This window comes from Sapajus apella, unplaced genomic scaffold (assembly GCF_009761245.1).
Source record: "Sapajus apella isolate SASKATOON/1434 unplaced genomic scaffold, GSC_monkey_1.0 scaffold111, whole genome shotgun sequence".
Taxonomy (NCBI): Eukaryota; Metazoa; Chordata; class Mammalia; order Primates; family Cebidae; genus Sapajus; species Sapajus apella.
In genome coordinates this window covers 1972894-1995035 of record NW_022437051.1, presented here as the reverse complement: position 1 = coordinate 1995035, position 22142 = coordinate 1972894, and the positions used below count along the sequence as shown (strand labels likewise).

Below are 22142 nucleotides of genomic sequence, written 5' to 3'. Positions count from 1 at the left end.
TTTTTAGTAGAGACAGGGTTTCACCATGCTGGCCAGGATGGTCTCTATCTCCTGACCTCGTGATCCGCCCGCCCTGGCCTCCCAAAGTGCCGGGATTACAGGCGTTGAGCCACGGTGCTCAGTGCTTTGGCCTTGATACACTTCAAGAACACAGTACTCTTCAACTAGTGGGTCTCTCCATATTAATTTCCACTCATTTCGCTATGGCCCATGTGCAACAGCCCTTAGGACAAGTATTTTTATTTTTTTAACTAAAAATAATTTTTTTTTTGAGATGGAGTTTTGCTTTTGCCCCGGCTCAAGGGCAATGGCACGATCTTGGCTCATTGCAAACTCCGCCTCCTGGGTTCAGGCGATTCTCCTGCCTCACCCTCCCAAGTAGCTGGGATTATAGACGCCTGCCATCACACCCAGCTAATTTTTATATTTTTAGTAGAGACAAGGTTTCACCATATTGGTGAGGCTGGTCTCGAACTCCTGACCTCAGGTGATCCACCCACCTCGGCCTCCCAAAGTGCTGGAATTACAGGCGTAAGCCACCACGCCTGGCCAAGGTCTAGTATTTTTAAAGTTCACATCTTGACTTTGACTTTGCTCAACCAAGAATGTATTCTTCGAACCAAAAATTAAGAGGTGAATAATTATCCTTTGCTAGTACATAGCTCAACAAAATTAACTAATAACAACTTTTAAGTATATATACACTGTGAAATAAATTCTGTAATAGTACATGAATGTAAAATATTAAATTAACAAATACCCTTTACCATGAATCAGCTATGCGCCAAGACAAATTCCTTAACTGTGTATATTGATATCATCTTAAATATCTTATGAAAAATATGAAGTGTTTATCATACATTAACTAGAAACATTGTTATTCTGAAAAGTAAAAAACAAAACTATTCTTTATGTATGAAATAGAGTTATTTCTACTTATTTTAGAGACTGTATACATAGAGAGGTCGACCTTATAATATCCATGGATTTGACTGGCAATTAAATTCGGGTTCTGCGGTTTACAAAGTAACTCCCGGAAAAGTCTCCTCATCTAGTTTCCTCACCTATGAAAAAGAGAAGCACTGCCTCTCAAATAGGATTACCTGAAGATTAAACAAATAACAGGTGGAAGCACCTGCCATAATTTACACTCAAAGTGAACAGACATGGGATAGCATGGCAGCATATGTAGGTTACAAAGTCCTACAAAGATAGTAAGTTATAAAGAAAATAAAGCCTGGCATGGTGGCTCACACCTGTAATCCCAGCACTTTGGGAGGCCAAGGCAGGCGAACTGCTTGAGCTCAGGAGTTTGAGACCAGCCTGGGCAACATGGCAAAGCCTTGTCTCTCCAAAAAATACAAAGATTAGCCGAGTATGGTGGAGGCTGAGGTGGGAGGATCACTTGAGCCCAGCAGGTTGAGGTTGCCGTGCACCGTGATTGCACCGCTGCACTCCAGCCTGGGTGACAGAGCGAGACCCTGTCTTAAAAACAACAAACACACAACCCCCAGAATGTTCATTTATATTAAAGCAAATGGTCATAAAATATTGGACTAAGCCTTAGAGTAAGTCTGCACCTTCAAAAGCAATTAAAATATTTGCTTTCAAAGGGAAGGGATTGGCATGTTGACACGGCCTCATGCTGGCTGCCTATACAAGGCATCGACTCACACACGTAAACTACCTTAGTATTAATGGCTTCTAAAAAACGCCTGAGAGTTTTGCTCACGTGTTTTCTCAGTGAAGCATAGAAAACCCTCCTCTCTTGGTCCTTTTTCCTTTTTGTAGTTCTGAGCTGTTTTGCACAGCGGGACGGCCGGGTACCAGGTAAGGGCTCTGGGCTGTATGCCACAGCTTCTGCAGTGACTTCAAGCTCTCCTAACGTGACAAGACTGCAACTCTTCCCCACACTCTCTGCAGGGGAAGGTGTGTGCTACAATGAATTCCAAACATTCTCCCTTTCTGAATGGTGCCTTGGTTGAACAGATCTGGTCCCTTTTCTTCCTCAAGCTAGAGATGTTTCCTTACAGGTGAATAGAGAGAGGATGTGAAGAAAACTCTTGTAAGCCATCTCTTTTGACCTCCGCACAAGTATTTTGTCCATTTTTCAATGTACTTTCTTGACGATTAGATACCAGGATAAATATTAATTTAACATTTATAAATATTTAAGAAAAAAAAGAATCAATTTGGAAAACTTTTATCAATCAACAAGTTATCAAAACAAGGGTTTGCTTTTTTGACAGTGAATGTATTATATGGTTTGCCATTATTTCCTCTTTTGGAAGAAAGATAAAATGAGAAATACAGTATATAAGTCATTATAAGTTCAGTAGATTTTTAAAACACTTAAAAGACACGAGTTAGAAAAAAATGCAATTGCATAAACCAATTGTAAAAGCCATTTCAAAACAAGAAATTTAAATATGAACCACATAGTAGATAATACTAAGTTAATTACTGTTTTTGTTAGGAGTAATAATGTCATTGTGGATTTCCTTATTTGTTCGAGATAAAAACTGAAGTATTAAAAGTGAAATAATTTCTGTGATTTGCTTTTAAATATTCCGGATTTTAAAAGTTGAATGGTCGACGGACACGGTGGCTCAGGCCTGTAATCCCAGCACTTTGGGAGACAGAGACAGGATTGCTTGAGGCCAGGAGTTCTAAACTAGCCTGGGAAACAAGGCAAAATCCCATCTCTTACTTTTGAAAAAAAGAAAAAAATTTGCGTGTTGAGGGAAGAGGGGTGTGGTGGCGGTGATGGCGTGGACAGACAATAAATATAATAGACTGCAGTATTCTGACACTGCTGTTGATATATATGATAAAATAATGAGATTTATATGTAAGTGGCATCTGCTGCAGTGTACAATTTTTTTAAAAAAAGGTATTTAGGTTATGCATTGCTAAGCACACCTGTGACTGATGAGAGTGACTCTAGTATATAAACTATCTGAGGAGGGTTGTAAGGGAACAGGTAGGGGAGGCATATGGAAGGAATACATTGGTACCACGGGATCTCCTAAGACTCAGGGAAGGCCATAGAGCTAGGATATTAGTCTATGCTAGAATTAATGCATTATGCAACAGAAGAAAGACAACTTTTGAATGAAAAGCTCTCTCTGTGCCAGAATTGAGGTCACCATGAATCCTGCTCACACTCTGCGACGTCTGTGGGGTAACGCACCACCAGAAATTGCCGATGGAATTACATCTTCAAGATTCAAAATGCTTAGATCCAATATATCTAATCCATAAAAATAAAACATTCTTTATGCTGAATGCAGTCCAGTGCATTCAAGAACAATAATCTAGACATTTTTCATGTAGGATTTAAATAGAAGTACAAGTAAATTAAGCCACTCCTCAGATAAAAATGCAACTAAAGATGCCCATTTGCTGCTTTGAGTCTATATATTTTGTGGTCAACCTGATACTCCATTCACATAAAAAAGTCATTCTATTTCTTTATTTTTTTTTTTTATTTGACAAGCAGCAGTATCATGTTTGTCATTTTAATGTAGATACAATTATTAGGTTATCTGTCATATTACAATATTTAAGTTTTTAAATTTTATGTCCTTTAAGATACATTAAAAAAAAAAAAACCACATCAACTGCAAACGTGAAAGGGAGAAAAAGCATGGTACCCAACCAACTTTCCACATTTCAGCAATACTTCACTCATTCTTTTAATAAAGTTTTAAGAAATGTCATCATGACATGAGCTTGAAATATCTCTAGGCATTTTCTTTGACGCTCATGACGTGGCACTGGTGATGTTGTAAACAGCAGAAAACAGGGGCTGCCAAATGACCAAATTATGGAGGCACAGGCCTGCTTTTTCCCACAGGAACACACCAAATGGTGATGGCAATGATCTTCTCACACCACGCTGGGGGAGAGCGATATCACGCGACGTAGCTGTATTCATCTGCCGACGCCTGGCTGCGTTCGATGTACTGTTTGTCTATCAGAACTTCAATACACTTTTTAATCATGCTGATACTGGGATTAAACCGAGCTCTTGACTGGCTAATCACCTGTGGAAGAGAGACGTGGAAGTCAAACTACTGCCCGTTCTTCAGCTGTAGGTAATGACTTTTAACCAATCAGTTTAAAGTGTCCCAAATGCACTGAAGTTACAGCAAACGGGCAGAATGAAGTCTGAAAATAGGAACTAAAATGTGGAAAACAGATACAGCAAAATCTAATAATGATACATCATTAAGTGAAACAATAAACTAATTAATCTAAGTACTCACACACAACCCCAAGCTTCTATTTAACTGTAACTCAACTCTCAGCTCTTAGTTCAAACACCACTTTCTCCAGAAAGTTTTCCCAGCATCCCCTAGGTCAGAACACTTAAATGCATTCTCATGGTACTGCGTACCTCTCCCTCAGGGCATGCTAATGTAATTTTACATTTATTCGTGTACTATTTCAATAGCGTAATCCTTCCCCATTCAACTGTGAACTCTAAAAGGGCCTGCCGCAACTTCAGCTGCTCTGTACAACCCAGTGACCAGCCTGGCCATCTATCACATGGTAGCCTCAGATATTTATGGAATGAATGAGTTTCTGATGTGTCAACTTCCTTCAATAACTGAACAGAAGACTCAATGAATTGGCAAGTTTTAGAGCTCTAAAATAAAGCCAAAGCAAATATGAACTTATTATTATTCTAGATAGCATCTCACCGTGTCATCCAGGCTCAATTCCCCAGGCTCAAGCAATCCTTCCACCTCAGCCTCCCAAGTAGCTGGTACTTCAAGTGCATGCCACCACACCTGGGCTAATTTTTAAGATATTTTTTGGTGAGATGGGGTGACCTCTCTATGTTGCCCAGGCTGGTCTAAAACTCCTGGACTCCACTGATCCTCCTGTCTTGGCCTAACAAGGCATTCAGATTACAGGTGCTCCCCAGTCGTGGTGGCTCACGCCTATAATCCCACACTTTGGGAGGCTGAAGTGGGTGGATCACCTGAGATCAGGAGTTCAAGAGCAGCCTGGCCAAGTTAAAACCCCGTCTCTACTGAAAATACAAAAATATAAAAATACAAAAATTAGCCAGGCGCATGTCTGTATTCCCAGCTACTCGGGAGGCTGACACAGGAGAATCACTTGAGCCCGGGAGGCAGAGGTTGCAGTGAGCCAAGATCATGCCACTGTACTCCAGCCTGGGCAACAAAGCAAGACTCCGTCTCAACAACAACAAAGGATTACAGGCATAAGCCACTGTGCCTAGCCTGCAAATCTGAATTTAATATTGAAACTAGAAGCGAGTACAATTCTGAGTAAGTATGAAACATTTCTTTATGCTATTTGAGGATCAGTTTATTTCTGTATCCTCTTTAAGAAGAAAGAGACTGACTCTGTACACTGACAATGCCCTCTACCCTAAGAAGCCCTGAGGACTGCCCTCCTTTTACCTCTTGAATAAGGGCATTGTGCCGAAGCACTTTTCGTGCTTTCATGATACGAACTATAGCAGCTTGGAGATACATTTTCCGGTCCTCATCGACAGCACTTCTAGTCTGCTCCATTTCCTGTTTTACAGAAGAAAAAAAGAGCCAACAAGACATCAAGTCACTGAATGTGCTTTAAATTCATTTTATCAGTGAGTGCAAATAAATTTTTTTTTTTTTTTTTTTTTGAGGCAGGGTCTCACTCTGTCATCCAGGCTGGAGTGCAGTGACGCGATCTTGGCTCACTGCAATTTCCATCTCCCAGATTCAAGTGATTCTTATGCCTCAGCCTCCTGGGCTGCTGGGATTACAGGCATGTGCCACAACAATAAATTTCTAATCAATAGTGAGCAAATTATACAGTTTTGTTGTGTTAATATCACATAACCACTGAGAAAACATCTACAGTTTCTAGGATTAAAGTTGAAAGTCATTAGAAAAAATTTACATTGTTATAAACTGTGCTGTTAAGGAAAGAGGCAATAAAGGAGGACACAGCAATAATTTGCAAGACCATTTTCTTTTCGGTGATTACAGAATCTGTATCACGATGCTTTTAGATGGAGTTGTGTCAACTGCGGTAATTAGCTCCAAATGCATATGGATCAGCCTTCAAAGGGAAGAGCTGTGAAGTGCCATTTTATTTGGCTCAAGCAGAGAAGCCAAGAGACGGGGTCTATCTCCATGGAGCCACGGAGCTCAAGAAACACAGGAGAAGCAAGGCATAGAAGCAGGCCATGCCACATTAATAGGATCTCCTCACAGCTTTTCGAAGACAAACTACAATCTATATACTTCAAATTATTATTTATTAGCTTAGAGGAAAATGGAATCTTGACCACTTTAGGTTTCAAAGTAAATGGCAATTCATATTTGTCTCCACCATGGGGAATTAAGTTTGTGGAGAGGGTCTAACGTCTTATATTAGCTTCACATCCTGCGCCAGCCCCAGGACTGCACACGGGAGGCAATCAGGAAGCCTAAGTGATAGAGAAACAGTCTATCCCAGACCAAATCAACAATCACTGCTGAGTTAAAAGGACGAAGAGCAGAAGTCCCCTACTCACATTGGCCTGTCAGGAGTCAAGACCTCATTCCACACCCAGTAGATCACAATCTGCGTTTTTTTTTTTTTTTTTTTTTTTGAGACGGAGTTTCGCTCTTGTTGCCCTGGCTGGAGTGCAATGGCACGATCTCGGCTCAACCGCAACCTCCATCTCCCAAGTTCAAGCGATTCTCCTGCCTCAGCCTCCCAAGTAGCTGGGATTACAGACATGCATCACCATGCCTGGCTAATTATTAGTAGAGATATTGTTTCTCCATGTTGGTCAGGCTGGTCTCGAACTCCCAACCTCAGGTGATCCACCCACCTTGGCCTCCCAAAGGGCTGGGATTACAGGCGTGAGACTCCGCAAATGGTCCACAATCTGCATTTTAACAAGATGCCCAGGTGGCTCATTTGCACATGTAAGTTTAAGAAGCATTTTCTACTGACAAGTTTTCTTTGAAAGAAAAGAGCTGTATAACTTGATTTTACAAATGAAAAATATGAGGTTTTATTACTTCTCAATGTGGGAATTTTTGGAGAAAATGCAAAGCAAAGTTAGACAGTCCAATGGTTTAACAGCAAATACTCTAGCCTGACTAACACAGTGAAACCCCATCTCTACTAGAAATACAAAAAAATTAGCTGGGCATGGTGGTGTGTGCCTGTAATCCCAGCTACTCAGGAGGCTGAGGCAGAGAATTGCTTAAATCAGGGAGGTGGAGGTTGCAGTGAGCTGAGATCGTACCATTGCACTGCAGCCTGGGCAACAGAGCGAGACTCTGTTGTTAAAGAAAAAAAAAAGCAAATACAACAAAACCATACCTTTTTCCTTAGAAAAAACTAAAATACAAGTAGAGATTTCTGTTTGATTGTAAAGTTAGTAAATGCAAACAACAAATCAGAAAAGCCGTATCCTATTATTAACTTTGCTGCATAAAGTTCTGACAATCTCAATGTAAATTACACTTGTGAAGTCCAATGCTTAAATGTTTGTCCCCCAAAACAACACGACATTAAAAGCACTTACTTGTGGTGTGTCTTTCTGCATTGATGTAGTAATTTTAAATTTTGTTCTTTTACTGCTGAAGTTCATATTTAATGAAAACGAAGATTCTGCATCAATATCTTCCTACATTTAAAAATAAAATTTATATTTATAAAAACCCAAATCATTAAATAACAGCTTGCTGCAAGCAACGCTGATACATAAATGATAAAGCAAAAAAGCCTCCACTCTCACAGCTTTTTCATATTATAAATTATAGATTAAATTTAAGAGAAAATTCTCTTGTTCAAACAAACAGGAAAAACCCAATTATTTTCTACTTTTACATCTGCCAGAATCTTAAGCAGTTTATATTTAGGAATAAGCTATTTTCTGATCCTAGTGTTACATATACTACCTTTTGGTAAGAGTCAAGCTCATTGCCTATAGTTTAACATTTTAATTTTCATGAAACACCGAAGTTCATAACTTTTCCATCACCCCATTTTGAAAAACCAAACAACCAAATTGTTTTACAAATGCTGCAATAAGAAAATACCCACTGTCATGGCCTCCAGCAGCACACGGCATCAATTTGCCGTGACCTGGGGTGATGGTGAAAGCGATTACCCTTCAATCCATGTTTTATTCACTTTTCAAGAAGCAAGTGGCCTTTGCTCAGGGGAAAACTGCTAAGCCAATTTTTAGAATAACAACTTCTGTATCAGGCTTAAGAAAGCCACTGATATCATCGAGTGGAATTTCTCTGGCAGCGGGATCAAGAGGCACTTGGAAGATGAAAAAATTCTCAATAATAATCTAAGACATTCTGCTAAGGAATGGGCAGATTCATAATTAAATTTAAAGGCCAGGCATCGTGGCTCATGTCTGTAATCCCAGCACTTTGGCAGGCTGACATGGGCAGACTGCTTGAGCTCAGGAGTTTGAGACCAGCCTGGCCAACACAGCAAAATCCCATCTCTAGAAAAAATTTTAAAAATTAGCCTTGCGTAGTGGCTCACACCTATGGTCCCAGCTACTAGGGAGGCTGAGGCGGGATTATCACTGGAGCCCAGGAGGTGGGGGTTGCAGTGAGCTGAGATGGCACCACTGCACTCCAGCCTGGGTGGCAGAGCGAGATCCTGTCTCAAAAATAAATAAAAATAATATAAAATAAAATTTAAAGTGCAAACATGAAATCTATGTTTATTTTGTACATATCTGGGCAGCAAAAATAGCATGTTTTAGAAAAAAATATAAAACCTTTAAGCACTTACTAGCCTAAAATTAAAAACCATAATTAATTAATGTTAAGAAATCCCTATTTTGACGGGGCGTGGTGGCTTACACCTGTAATCCCAGCACTTTGGGAGGCTGAGGCTGCTGGATCACCTGAGGTCGGGAGTTCAAGACCAGCCTGGCCAACATTGTGAAACCCCATCTCTACTAAAAATACAAAATTATCCAGGTGTGGTGGCACGTGCCTGTACTCCCAGCTACTCAGGAGGTTGAGACAGGAGTATCGCTTGAACCTGGGAGATGGAGGTTGCAGTGAGCCAAGACCACGCCATTGCACGCCAGCCGGAGTAATAAGAGCGAAACTCCATCTCAAAAAAAAAAATAAATAAATCCATATTTTGCTAAGATTCTGAAGCCAGAAAAACTAATAATTTCTCAAAGTTATGAAAACACTGATTTGAATTTCAGAATATATACCTTTTACAGTTGGTCAATTATAGACTATAAAATGTCATCATAATCTTAGGAATGTCAGCAAAATGAACTGATGAGAGAAATAAGCTGTAGGTTATTAATTTACCAAAGTAAAAACAAAACATTATTTATGGGAATTTTTTTCTTATAAGCACAATAATTTGAAGGAGATATACGATCCCAGCACCTCTGTTGCATTTTTAACCATTTAAACATCTAGGATATACTATGACAACAAAGCAACAAAATCTTATAACTAGAAAAAATTACTGAAATTAAGAACACTTGGAATGGAGTTACACATATTAAATATGTATACAAATAGACATCAACAGGCTGTCATTTCCTGTTACAGAACCATGAAATTAAGCACATTTAAAAAAAACAAAAGCCTAGAAAGTCTTTTTAAAGGCTAGTTTCAAAACCTCAGTTAATCCAAATCTTCCAGATGGCAATTCCGCAATTATTCAATAAGCTGTCACAGTATAGAATAAATAAAATCAAACTATAAAGGGCGCGTGGCACCAACTCACACAGCATGTTCTGTGATGCCTTACGCTCCCAGCTCTAAGGAGCGCGCAGTAATGCAGCAGACACAAGTGCCTTCCAGAGAACAGGGCACACTGACAATTACAGCCTTACTTTAAAACTGCAAACGTCTCATGAAAAAGATTTAATGTTGATGATGCTTAAATTCTTTGGAATATAACTGCATACCTTTTCTGAATCATGGTTAATCATTTTCACATCAAGTAATGATTTGATTGTTTTTGTCAGTTCCTTTTCATTCATCTGAGTGCTGTCTTGAAGCTCTTTATAACTGACCGTTTCACTGTTGTTAAAGGCAAGAAGAACTGCCATTTGGTATGTTGTAACCATGGCTACATACGGTTTGCCCAAATAGTTCATTTTAACTTCACCTACAATTAAAACAAAAGCTGACAGTGAACTCACCATTCAAAGAAACATTTCAAAATGGCTTGAGTAATAATTGTTTATTTCAGACATTTTCTTCTCAAAGAGTGAACCAATAATTTTATTAAATTGTTGTACACCCATTGCTGTTAACAATGTAGTCATTTTGTTTCTCAGGGAGGTGAGGACGAAAGGCCATTAGTTTTGAGTATATAATATAAATCAATTAAGCTACCATAACTTTACCAGTAGGTTAAAAGAAAAATGTCTTTAAGGCCAGGCATAGTGGCTCACGCCTGTTAATTCCAGCGCTTTGGAAGGCTGAGGCAGGAAGATCACTTTAGGTCAGTTTGAGACCAGCCTGGCCAATGTGGTGAAACCCCGTCTCTACTAAAAATAACAAAAATTAGCTGGGTGTGGTGGCGCATGCCTGTAGTCCCAGCTGCTCAGGAGACCGAGGCAGGAGAATTGCTTGAACCTGGGAGGTGGAGGCTGCAGTAGGCGGAGATTGCGCCACTGCAATCCAGCCTGGGTGACAGAGCGAGACTCCGTCTCAGAAAAACAAAAAAAGTCTTTAAATATTAATAGAAAGGCCAAGACTTAAGCAGAAACAACAACAACAACAAAACCAAACAATAAAAGGAGGTGGGAGAAGGCGAATGGATAAAGGGGAAGGTGATGCCAGCAACTGCCTCAAGTACTGTCGAAATCTGGGCTCTCCCGGGGAAGGTTCAAGCCTCCTAGGAGGTCTACAGCCACAGGGAAGATGCTTTTGCAGCCCTGTCTAAGCCGTAATTTCTGCCAAAATTAATGCTATTATGTCTCATAAATAACATTTTTCTTTCTAGTAACTTCCTAGAGGCAAACAGGTATGAAAGGAGAGACAAATAGGCAGACCCATTCTTTTATTAAAATAGTTGACAGGTTAAACTTTAAAATACATTTAATCTGAATGTTCTCATAAAAATGTTCTATATGGGCCGGACACAGTGGCTCATGCCTGTAATCCCAGCACTTGGGGAGGCCGAGGCAGGCAGATCACTTGCGCCCGGGAATTTGACACCAGCCTGGTCAACATGGTAAAACCCTGTCTCTACTAAAAATACAAAAATTAGCCAGGCATGATGGCACATGCCTGTAAGCCCAGCTACTCAGGAGGCTAAGCTATGAGAACTGCTTGAACCTGGGAGCCGGAAGTTGCAGCAAGCCAAGTTGCAACCACTGCCCTTAAGCCTGGGCGACAGAGTGAGTATCTGTCTCAAAAGAGAACTCCAAGAGACAGAGCAAGTATTACACATCCTACAGTTCTGCAACATCCTGGGAGACAGCAGCATGACATCAGCACGCTGGAAAATGCATAATGAATAACAGGACAAACATGTCTGCACTCTGTAATGCTCCATAACATGTAAAAAAAAGTGATGCAAATCAAGAACTGCTTCCTAAAGCAAGAAGCTGTGGTTTGGTGACTCTCACACACACACGGCCTGCATTATTTGACTGCTGAATAGATTACAAATAAAATCAACATGAGATTTTATTTTAAAGCTCTTCATTGTTACCTCAAGGAAGCTGTATTTCACATGAAATTACCCCAGAGACTGAATTTTCCCTCTCAAGGATAATTAGTAACTCTGATTAAGTAACTCTGATTAAGGTTTTCTGCTTCCTTTATTTATTCATTACCTAATTAAAGATTTTAAAGGCTATGAGTCAATTCATTAGCTTAATATCACCATTACAATATTATCTTGATTATTTTCATTTATGCCTTGACTTATTTCAGATAAAACTGATATTCAGAAATGTTTTTCAGAATTATTTGGATGGAAATACCAAGAGAAAAAATTTCTAACCCTTTAAATTATAACAAAAGGATGTTTAATATATTAAATTCAGGCCAGGTATGGTTTGGTTGCCCGAGGCAGACGGAGATCATGATGTCAGGAGATCAAAACCATCCTGACTAACACAGGGAAACTGTGTCTTTACTAAAAACACAAAAAATTAGCCGGGTGTGGTGATGCACGCCTGTAATCTCAGCTACTTGGGAGGCTGAGGCAGGAGACTCCCTTGAGCCGGGGAGGGGGAGGTTGCAACGAGCTGAGGTTGTGCCACTGCACTCCAGCCTGGGTGACAGAGCAAGACTCTGTCTCAAAAAAAAAAAAAAAAATTATATATATATATATTTCAATATCCAATTCATAGAAACAGCTCATGTAAAAATTATCATTTGGAGTATACTATTAACACTCTATAAACAGGACTCTCATCAACATTTAAGTTTGGAAAATGTGGTAAGAAGTAAAACATAAAAATTGCATTTTGTTATTTCTGCAATGACTTCATCATATGCAGAAACAAGCAGCAAAGTATGCATCAAGCACACAGATGATTAAGTGGGATCATCAGCCAGGATGTCACTGATGCTATAATATGCTGCCATGGGTTTGAAAACAGAATGAGCCTTCTGCCACACAAAAGTCGTCTTTCAGCACCACGAGACTCAAAGAGCATTAGGAGATTGTGCAAGGGGGCAAAGCATCACTTACTTCCTATTAAGTTCATTCTTGCATTGTGCCCTTTCTTGCTACTTTTCAAGACTTTACCAAGGATCAGGGGTACAATGACCTCTTCTCACTTTTCTTAGCAATGTACTCTTACTGAAAAGACTGGGGAGGCGGTGGGAAGACAGAGGGGCAGGAAAGGAAATCCCAAACTTGGATGATTCATTTAATTACTGTGATATAAACAGAGAAATGAAAAGAGTGGTGATTTACCCTGCAGAATAGTTGGCAAACCCTAAGAAACTAAAAACTAAAACAAAACATTCTGATACATGCATAATTAAAGCAAGCCAACCATAATTCAAGCAGCAGTTATAATGACAGGAAATAAAGAGTGGGCTGAACTCTCACAACAGTTTCATCCAAGTCACTCCCCAGTATCTATGTCAGCTCTCTACTCTCGGGAAAGCTTTCCTTTACAAAAGAATGTTAGTTAATCAATGTTGAAGGCATGATAGAGTAACACCACTTGCCATCAGTAACGAAACGACTGATTCTGGCAGGGATCATCAGTGAAGGCTAAAACTACATTCAGTTCCTGGAACAGGGTATTCATGAGCCAAAGCATCATCCCTCAGACTGCCTGCTAAGCTAATTGAAAAGGGGAAAGAGTACCTCTAAATGGAGATATCTGGTGGTTACTGCCTTAATCAGTAACCAAATTTAGCGTCTCTAATAGTGAGACAATCTGACATTAGATGCCTTTGATATAATGCAATATGAAATACACAGGGCCACCTATGAAATATCCTTACCAACAATACTTGACTGAGTATAATCGAACCTTTAGAACTAGTTTCCACCCTCCAGAAAATACGAGGAATAGAAAACAAATGTTAAAAATCACAAATAAGTAATCCAACAAATCTAGAGCACTGGATATTCTACAAGACTACGGGCCTGGTCTATTCAAAACAGTATGTCAGAGAATGCTGAGGGGTGGGGAGGTGGAAGGGAGACTGACTACCAAATGCACTTAGTGACCTCTGACAGCCAAGCCACCACCTTGGGACAATCAGGGAAATTTGAACATGGACTGGACATTAGACAATATTAACACCCCTCCCTATTTTTAGCTGTTGGAAGTATTTGAAAACAAAAACGAGATGAATTTAGCGAATAGAATCGTTATCTTGTAAAGTATGCACAGTTAGATGGTATTACTTTTATTTTACCAAACAACAGTAACTACCAACACATACAATGATTTAGAGTTCACAAAGTTCTAGCCTGATCCATACTATGTACTATCTGGTGAAGTTTTATCTTTCCTGAGTTCATCATTTCTCAACGTGTCTTTCAGCAACTGACCAGGAATCTCTGCAACTTCTTGCTTTGCCACCAACAAAACTTATTTATATCCAGACAGTGTAATGGTTCCTGTTACACTGTCTGGTTATATCTCTTAATCAAGTGCCTGCATGTCTTTATCAAACTATTCCTTACGGTTTATCAAATTATTCCTTACGGTTAATTCTATCCAAAGCCCTAGTCATAAATCCAGCGGAATTCTCAAGATTTTTCTCTCTGTCACAGCTGGCGTCACAGACTGTTTCTTAAAATTCTGACCTCTGTTAGTAATACACTATCAACACTCTCCTTCACCTAGGTTGGTTAAGTCCTATTCATTCTTTTTATATTTTATGTGTGTGTGTGATTTTTAGTTTTTCCCTGAGACAGGGTCTCATTATGTTGCCCAAGCTGGTCTTGAACTCCTGGGCTCAAGGGATTCTCCTGCCTCGTCTCCCAAAGTGCTAGACTACAGATGTGAGTCACTGAACCTGGTCCTATTAGTTCTTGAAAACGAGCTGAGGTGTGATCTCCCCAGAAGCCTTCCCTTGCCAGGACCTGACTGCCACCACCATTCTGTACCCCGGGCTGGCCTCTACCGCATTCAAAACACTGTATGGTCCCTATGTACTTGCCTGTGTTCCTACTAGACATGAGCTTTTTTTTTGAGGGTCGAGGCTCTGTATTTTATTTCTGTCCACTGTCGACACTGTCTGAGTTAATCAATGAATTTTACAAAGATAAAGATAAGGAAACAGGCTCAAAGGAGCCTGACACAGATATTGGGGAGTAACTTGCTCAAGATTACACAGCTAGTTAAGTTGTCAGCTAATAACTCAACCACAGGTCTACTGATTCTAAATTCCCCCAAATACCACTTTGTGTACCATCAACCATATGTAAAGACTCTTCATTTACAATACAAAAATTGACCTTTTCTTGGGTATTCAATGATCGGGGAATGGAGAAACAGAGTAGGAAGGAATAATTTCATTCTATATGTAAGTAGAAGTAACAGCAGTTCTCAAGGAACAGAACTCTGGGCAATCTGCCCAGCCTCGGAGCCAGTGTCGTAAAGAAGTCTTGGAGCCTTAGGCCATACATGGGTCATCTAGAACAAGCATCTTCAATACACACAGTGTGTGAGAATCTTTTTGTTAAATGAATAAACGGAAAACAAAAATAAAACAAAACATGTTGGCCAAAGGAGACAGTTTCAGTTAGGACCAGTAAGTTCTAGAGACCTATGGTAAAGCATGGTGACTGTTATTCATACTGCAGAGTAAAACTTGAAAACCACTATGACAGATCTTAAATGTTCTCACCACAAAAAAAGAAAAGTACGTGAGACGCTACTTATGTTAATTAGCTTGAGTTAATCATTTTACAATATAAACATATGGCAAAGCATCACAGTGTACACTATAAATATAAACAATTTTTATGTGTCAATTATAGCTTAATAAAGCTGGGAAGAAAAACAACTCTAACTCCTGGTTTCACTGATAGGTCACAGGTGTGATTTACTTCAGTGCCTTAGGTGATTCAAAACAAAAAATGAACTTATAAGGTTATCTTTCCAAAGGAATTAACTACTTGGTTTTAACTAAAACACAAATAATATTAAGATAAAAGAAATGGACAAACAAAAGAGTTCCCCAAATCAAATTATTATGTATGAGCACGGAAATTTAGTATAGCTCAAAAACAGAAAGAAAGTTATTCTCTTTCCTATTTAGGTGATATTGGTGACTATTTTCAGACTCAATTCCAACGGCTAAAAAATTATGTGCATAAATTTATTTTCTTCCTATACAGCACTAGTTGTTATGAAAAAAATTAGCCACTTATTAAAATTACTTTAGGAGACATGTTGATTGCTGCTGAAATATTAAGAATAACCAACAGTTTAAACTCCCCAAGACAGATATATTCATGGAAAACAAAAGGAAGCTAAATCGAACTACACTAAGATATATTAGTTTTCCTAGAAAAAGAAAAAAAATCTAAAACCCTGATCCAGCATTTTTTTCCTTTATTTACAAAATGGAAATAGAAAATTCGTAAAATTAAAGGTCAACTTATTGATTGACTGGTTGAGATAGGGTCTTGCTCTGTTGCCAGGCAGGAGTATACTGGAATGATCATGGCTCACTGCAGCCTTGAACTCCAGGGCTCAAGTGATCCTTCCACCTCAGCCTCTCAAGTAGCTGGGACTAAAAGATGTGCTCCACCATGCCTGGCTAATTTTTGGATTTCCCGTGGAGATGGGGTTTTGCCATGTTTCCTAGGCTGGTCTCGAACTCCCTGACTCAAGTGACCCAACCACCTCGGCCTCCCCAAGTGCTAGGATTACAGGTGTGAGCCATTATGCCAAGCTAAAGGTAAAAAAAAAAAACGTTTGATCTTTGACCATTAAGAGTATCAATGAAAATCTCCTTATTTCAAAAAATATTTAAAAAATTAGAATGTCCAACTTGCTCAATAACGATAACCTTATATAAATAATGCAAAATGTATTACTAATATAACAAGGCATCGTGTTCCCAAGATGTGAATTAGTCAAATAAACAGCAAGTATCATAGTTTCTAGGATGAAATCTCTCTTGGGGAAGGAATAGAAAACATTTCTTAATAAAAGCTACAGCAAATGATTTTCTTGTACCACCTCTAAGAAATATTAGCACATATATCCTTTCCTTCTTGTACAAAGGAAAAGTGATTCAATGAACTTGTCAAAGCATATTTTAGCAAAAAAAAAAAAAAAAAAAACCATAAAATTCAAGTGTTTCTTTTGGCTTACAACTTCAGGTGACTAAAAGCAACCACTAACAGTTCACAATGCTTCTTAATCTTATAATAAAAACACATTAATCTTACTGTAAATAAGTCGACCCCATTGTTCCAGAAAGCAGCAAAGGAAATTAGATTCTGATTAAAGTTTTTAAAAATTAGCAACTATTGAAAATTAAGTGGAACTTTCTGCAAAAAGCTTTACTATTGCTTTACTGCAGTACGACAAGTAAAAATCAAATGGTTAGGTCTCCTTTTGATGCTATAATAATGAAATTGGCAAGGGGATCTGGCATACAAGTTTCTGACTGCGTCTGACCCATCAGATCTGAGTTTCTAAATAAATTTGCTAATGTAGTGGTTGGCTACAGAAATGTAATAAGTCAGTATAAAGTCAGAACATTTCTTTAAAAGCAGCTAGATTATAAACAGTATAATTATCAAATACTATTAAAAAGTGCTATACTTGAATCTCATTGTTAGTTGTGTTAATGGAGAAAGGCTGATGGAGGAGAAAAGGTTAAAAATTATAATTGGGACATAGAAAATTTCTTTCTAAATTAATATAATCATATCAGGTAAATTTCACTAAGCCAGATATAATTAAATGCATTTTACCTGTACAGAGATAATGTAACCATGTAAGTTTCCTTCCACTGAAATGTTGGCTATAAAATAATTCAAACTGTAAAAAAAACACACACACATTATTTTTAGCTACTATAACTTACCTAGTTAATTAACACTATACAACAAAGGCAATAAAAGTCATTCACATTAGAAAAGACATTATAGCCCATCTGGTATACCACCTCCTTTCACAGAGAAGAAAGCACGTTCCTGTGGTCCCTAATCAAGGTCATACACACATAGTATTCCAGCTCTTTTAATTGACAACCGTTCTAGGGTTTTCTCCCCTAAACCACAGCATTGCTCTGTATGAAATCAGAAATGACATAGTCAGTGACTCATTATCATTTCTGAATGATACTATCGTGGACTTTATAAATTCCACTTACTAACCAAACACAGCAATATATATATTTCACCATGAAAACAGAAACCCCACCTTCATTTTTTTTTTTTTTTTGAGACGGAGTTTCACTCTTGTTGCCCAGGCTGGAGTGCAATGGTGAGATCTCGACTCACTGACACCTCTGCCTCCTGAGTTCAAGCAATTCTCCTGCCTCACCCTCCTGAGTAGCTAGCTGGGATTACAGGTGCCCATCACCACACCCAGCTGATTTTGTATTTTTAGTAGCGACAGGGTTTCTCCATGTTGGCCAGGCTGATCTCGAACTCTTGACCTCAGGAGATCTACCCACTTCAGCCTTCCAAAACTCTGGGATTACAGACGTGAGCCACCACACCCGCCCCACCTTCATTTCTAATTCCCATTTGCTAACATATAACGTCCACATCCAGTCAGACACAAATATTAAGTTTTATGGTGTGTCTCTGGATATTCTTTTGCTGATATTATTGCTAACAATTAAATTTAAATTCTATTAATGTAGCCTTGAAATTTTAAACATTCCTCCCTGGACTGAATGTGTAATGACAGGACAAAAATACGGAGTTCCTTTTTAATAAAGAGCTAGTACATAATAAAAACTGGAAAAATAAGGCTGGGTGAGGTGGCTCATACCTGTAATCTCAGCACTTTGGGAGGCCAAGGTGGGCAGATCACAAGGTCAGGAGATCGAGACCATCCTGGCCAACATGGTGAAACCCCGTCCCTACTAAAATACAAAAAATTAGCCGGGTGTGATGGTGTGCGCCTGTAGTCCCAGCTACTCGAGAGGCTGAGGCAAAGGAATTGCTTGAACCTGGGAGGTGGAGATTGCAGTGAGCCAAGATTGCAGCACTGTACTCCGTCCAGCCTGGGCAACAAGCGCCAAACTCTATCTTAAAAACAAAACAAAACAAACACAAAACTGGAAAAATGATACTGAATGTGAAAAAGATAAAAATTCAATTTCTTTATAAAACTAAAAAATGAACTGCATTATGCCATATTTCAGAATTCTGGACAAACTTTTGGCATGATATATGTAACATACTTAAAGCTTTAGTTTGTTTATCAACTTTACCTTTTGTACTCTAAAAAGGAAGTTCACATAAAGCAGTCAGCAATGGCTGACCTATCAGCTATATACTATGACCACTCCTTAACAGCAAAAGTTAATAGCTACAGCCAAGAAAATCAGTCAGTCCTTTCAGCAGTTACTACTCCAGGTTTGCCTAGTCCTGGGGAGCTGAAATTTGTTGAGCCTATTTTCCCTCTAATGGTGCGGCATCCTGCTTTACCAGCAGATCCGCCAATGCCTTTGCAGGACAAATGGGAAATGACTAGCACCTGGAATACTTCAGCTTGCCTGCTTGGTTCTAATCCGGACAAACAGCAAACTGAAATACATCATAAGGGGATTTCAGAAGTATGATCTGACTGATTAATAATCTTCAGGGTATCAATCAAATCAGTCATTACTATATAATTCACAATTTATCTATAAAATATTTACAATGAATCTCTGGACAAAAGCAAAATCAAACTTTTTAAAATCTTTTTTTTCTCAAAACACTTTTGGAAATGAGAAATTCCAGCTTAAAAATGCCCATAATTTAAAGTGCAAAGCTGTCTTTAAGATGTATATTCCAAGCTTTAAAACATGTTTTACCTCTTCAGTGGTACTATTTGGTAAAGTTTTACTGAAGATAACATCAATATGCCAAAAGAAGATATTGATTCATCCTTACATTTATAATCTGACCTCAAAGACTCTCATATCTATGTGGATGGTCAAGGACAGACTCCAATAAATTCAATTAATGTGGTACTACAAAGACCAAAGTTATAAAAACTTCCTTGATTCTATCATTAAAATAATTGTGTTAGCAAAGCTTATTAGTAAGAAACATATGTTGACTAAACTTCTTATTTTAAAGTAAGTAGGATAAAACCCAGCATTTTTCAAATACTTTTTAAGGGCATTAATTAGATCTCAAAGAGCCTTAAAAATTAACATTTCATATTCAATGAGTTTATTTACCTCTAATATATAGCTACATTAATATATACTACTTTAGATACTTCTTAGTATTATTCAGGTTTTGGCCTAGGTAAAAAAGAAATATAACAATTAAGATTTGTTGACCTAAAGTGCAAAATGAATTACTTTTAATTACAGCTTTAATTCCACAGTTTTGAAATACTTTGGTGTAAATAAAAGTAAATTTTGATAAATAGTTATATTTAAGATTAAGATATAAAAAATGCAAATCACTAAGATGAATTAATTTAGATGTGAAAACTGTACACTATTAAGTATACAAATGGAGTTCAAGCCCATGTATCTGAAAACTTGGACTTATCAGGAAAAAAAAAAAAGAACAAACTCCCTCTACTGGTAATTAGAGATAATCCAAATGGAGAGAACAGTATTTTTGGAATCAGAATTTTATAAACAGAAAGAAATTCACTTCCTATCTGTAAATGGAGGAACTAAAACCTGATGAAGGCTATACATCAATAAAGTTTAAGAAATTAAAAACTATAAATAGAAAATAATTATTTCAAGGAGAGAGAAAAGAAAAAACTAAAGGAAAACTTCACTTCTGCCAGCTCCTAGGACACAGGATTTTTAAAGAGAAATGTAAAAGCCTGCCAATGGGTGGCTCATGCCTGTAATCCCAGCACTTTGGGATGTATCCTTTCTGTAAAATGTGTAATAACCTTGGGTTACAGTCTTCCCATCCAATGAATGTTTGCACAAATGCTCTTCTTCACAGAGTTTCTAAAATAGTCTATGATACAATCTCTTTGCAAAGGTGACGTAAGAAGTCCTAATTTAGCCTCCTATTCTGAAAGTCTGGCAGGCTTGCCTTCCTGAAATCTACCCGACAGGACCCTCCTCTGCTATTTCCATGAAACTACGACCACTATCAACCCCTGTTACTACTCTACCAGCAGTTATTGCACATATATTACCTACATTATAGGACAGAAATAAAAATATTACAGGGGTTGAATGAGGTATTTGCTCAAAATTCAAACAGAAAACTAGTGATATTTTAAGTGTTGAATTCTAAGCTTTCTTCTGATATCAAAATTTTTATAATTTAAAACTGCTTACTAGCAGAATACAGATTTATTAAAAATAAGAGACATGCTTTGACGAAGAACTGTATGACATTCTTAGCATTTTAGTTTTAATATCAGTAACTACAATAACATATTCTTCCTAAAGGGCAGACTGACTGTAATTTGCGAATCTATTTTTATCACAGGAACCCTAAGACCTTGAAAAAATATTAAAGGTGATATAATAGAAAGACAGTTGTTAAAATTCCTTTAGTCTTCTAATATATTTCCTGCAAACTTACCATCTGTACACTTTTTTCTAATTCCTGGGGAATTGCAAATGTAGATGAAGGAGCCTGCGTAAGAGGCCACGCACCAGCCTAGATGGAAAAATAAAATAAAAAGCTCAACAGACCAACATCGGAATTGAAAGTCAACATTTATTAAATAATCTAAGCATCTAAAAAATTGTTTTCTTTCTCAAAATGTTGATCAAATCTGAGTATTTCTATCATGGCACATTTCATTCCGAATCAACAGGACTTCTTTGTTTTTTTGAGATGGAGTCTCGCTCTGTCACCCAGGCTGCAGTGCAGTGGCACAATCTCAGCTCACTGCAACCTCCGCCTTTGGGGTTCAAGTAATTCTCCTGCCTTTTGACTCCCAGTAGCTGGGATTACAGGCACATACCACCATGCCCGGCTAATTTTTGTATTTTTAGTAGAGATGGGGTTTCATCGTGTTGGCCAGGCTGGTCTGGAACTCCTGAGCTCAAGAGATTTGCCCATCTTGGCCTTTCAAAGTGCTGGGATTACAGGTGTGAGCCACCACGCCCAGCCCAAATCAATAGAACTTTGGAAGCCACGATCTACTAACAGAACCAAATGTAACTGGGTATCCATTTATGAATCCTTTGTATCAAAGTACTGAAATGATTAGTAAATGGTCATAGTAAAACACATATTCATACCTGTAGAACATATATTTGAAAACTAATTCCCAAATCTATTACTGTGTCTTGGTTTTTGATAAAATTGTTGAACTTATTGTTGAGATCAGCGCTGACACTCATATCTGTATACATCCGATGTAGCTTGCTGGTAAACTCATAACCACAGGCTTGCTATAAAAAAGTTTTAGAAAATATATGACTTTAAAAGAAAAATAATAAGTCATATTGGTTAATAAGAATGCGTCACTATTGCTAGGTCTTTGGTCAAAGGCCCTTGCATTTACACTTATACCCAAGGACTAGTAATATATTCTTCAT

General features: G+C 38.2%; 1 protein-coding gene across 4 annotated transcripts in view; it reads right to left on the bottom strand.

Moving 5' to 3' along the window:
* Window positions 1-3447: 3447 nt before the first annotated feature.
* The window catches only part of CUL2 (cullin 2), an 82330-nt gene continuing 63635 nt past the window's right edge, over window positions 3448-22142 (bottom strand). For all 4 annotated transcript variants that reach the window (XM_032259663.1, XM_032259660.1, XM_032259661.1 and 1 more), the window contains exons 15-21: window positions 21843-21995; window positions 21175-21252; window positions 17407-17473; window positions 9941-10143; window positions 7553-7654; window positions 5442-5558; window positions 3448-4049 (exon numbers count right to left, since the gene is read on the bottom strand). In XM_032259663.1, the coding sequence (XP_032115554.1) occupies window positions 3918-4049; window positions 5442-5558; window positions 7553-7654; window positions 9941-10143; window positions 17407-17473; window positions 21175-21252; window positions 21843-21995 (852 nt within the window). In that variant the 3' untranslated portion in view covers window positions 3448-3917. The remainder of the gene's footprint in view (window positions 4050-5441; window positions 5559-7552; window positions 7655-9940; window positions 10144-17406; window positions 17474-21174; window positions 21253-21842; window positions 21996-22142) is intronic.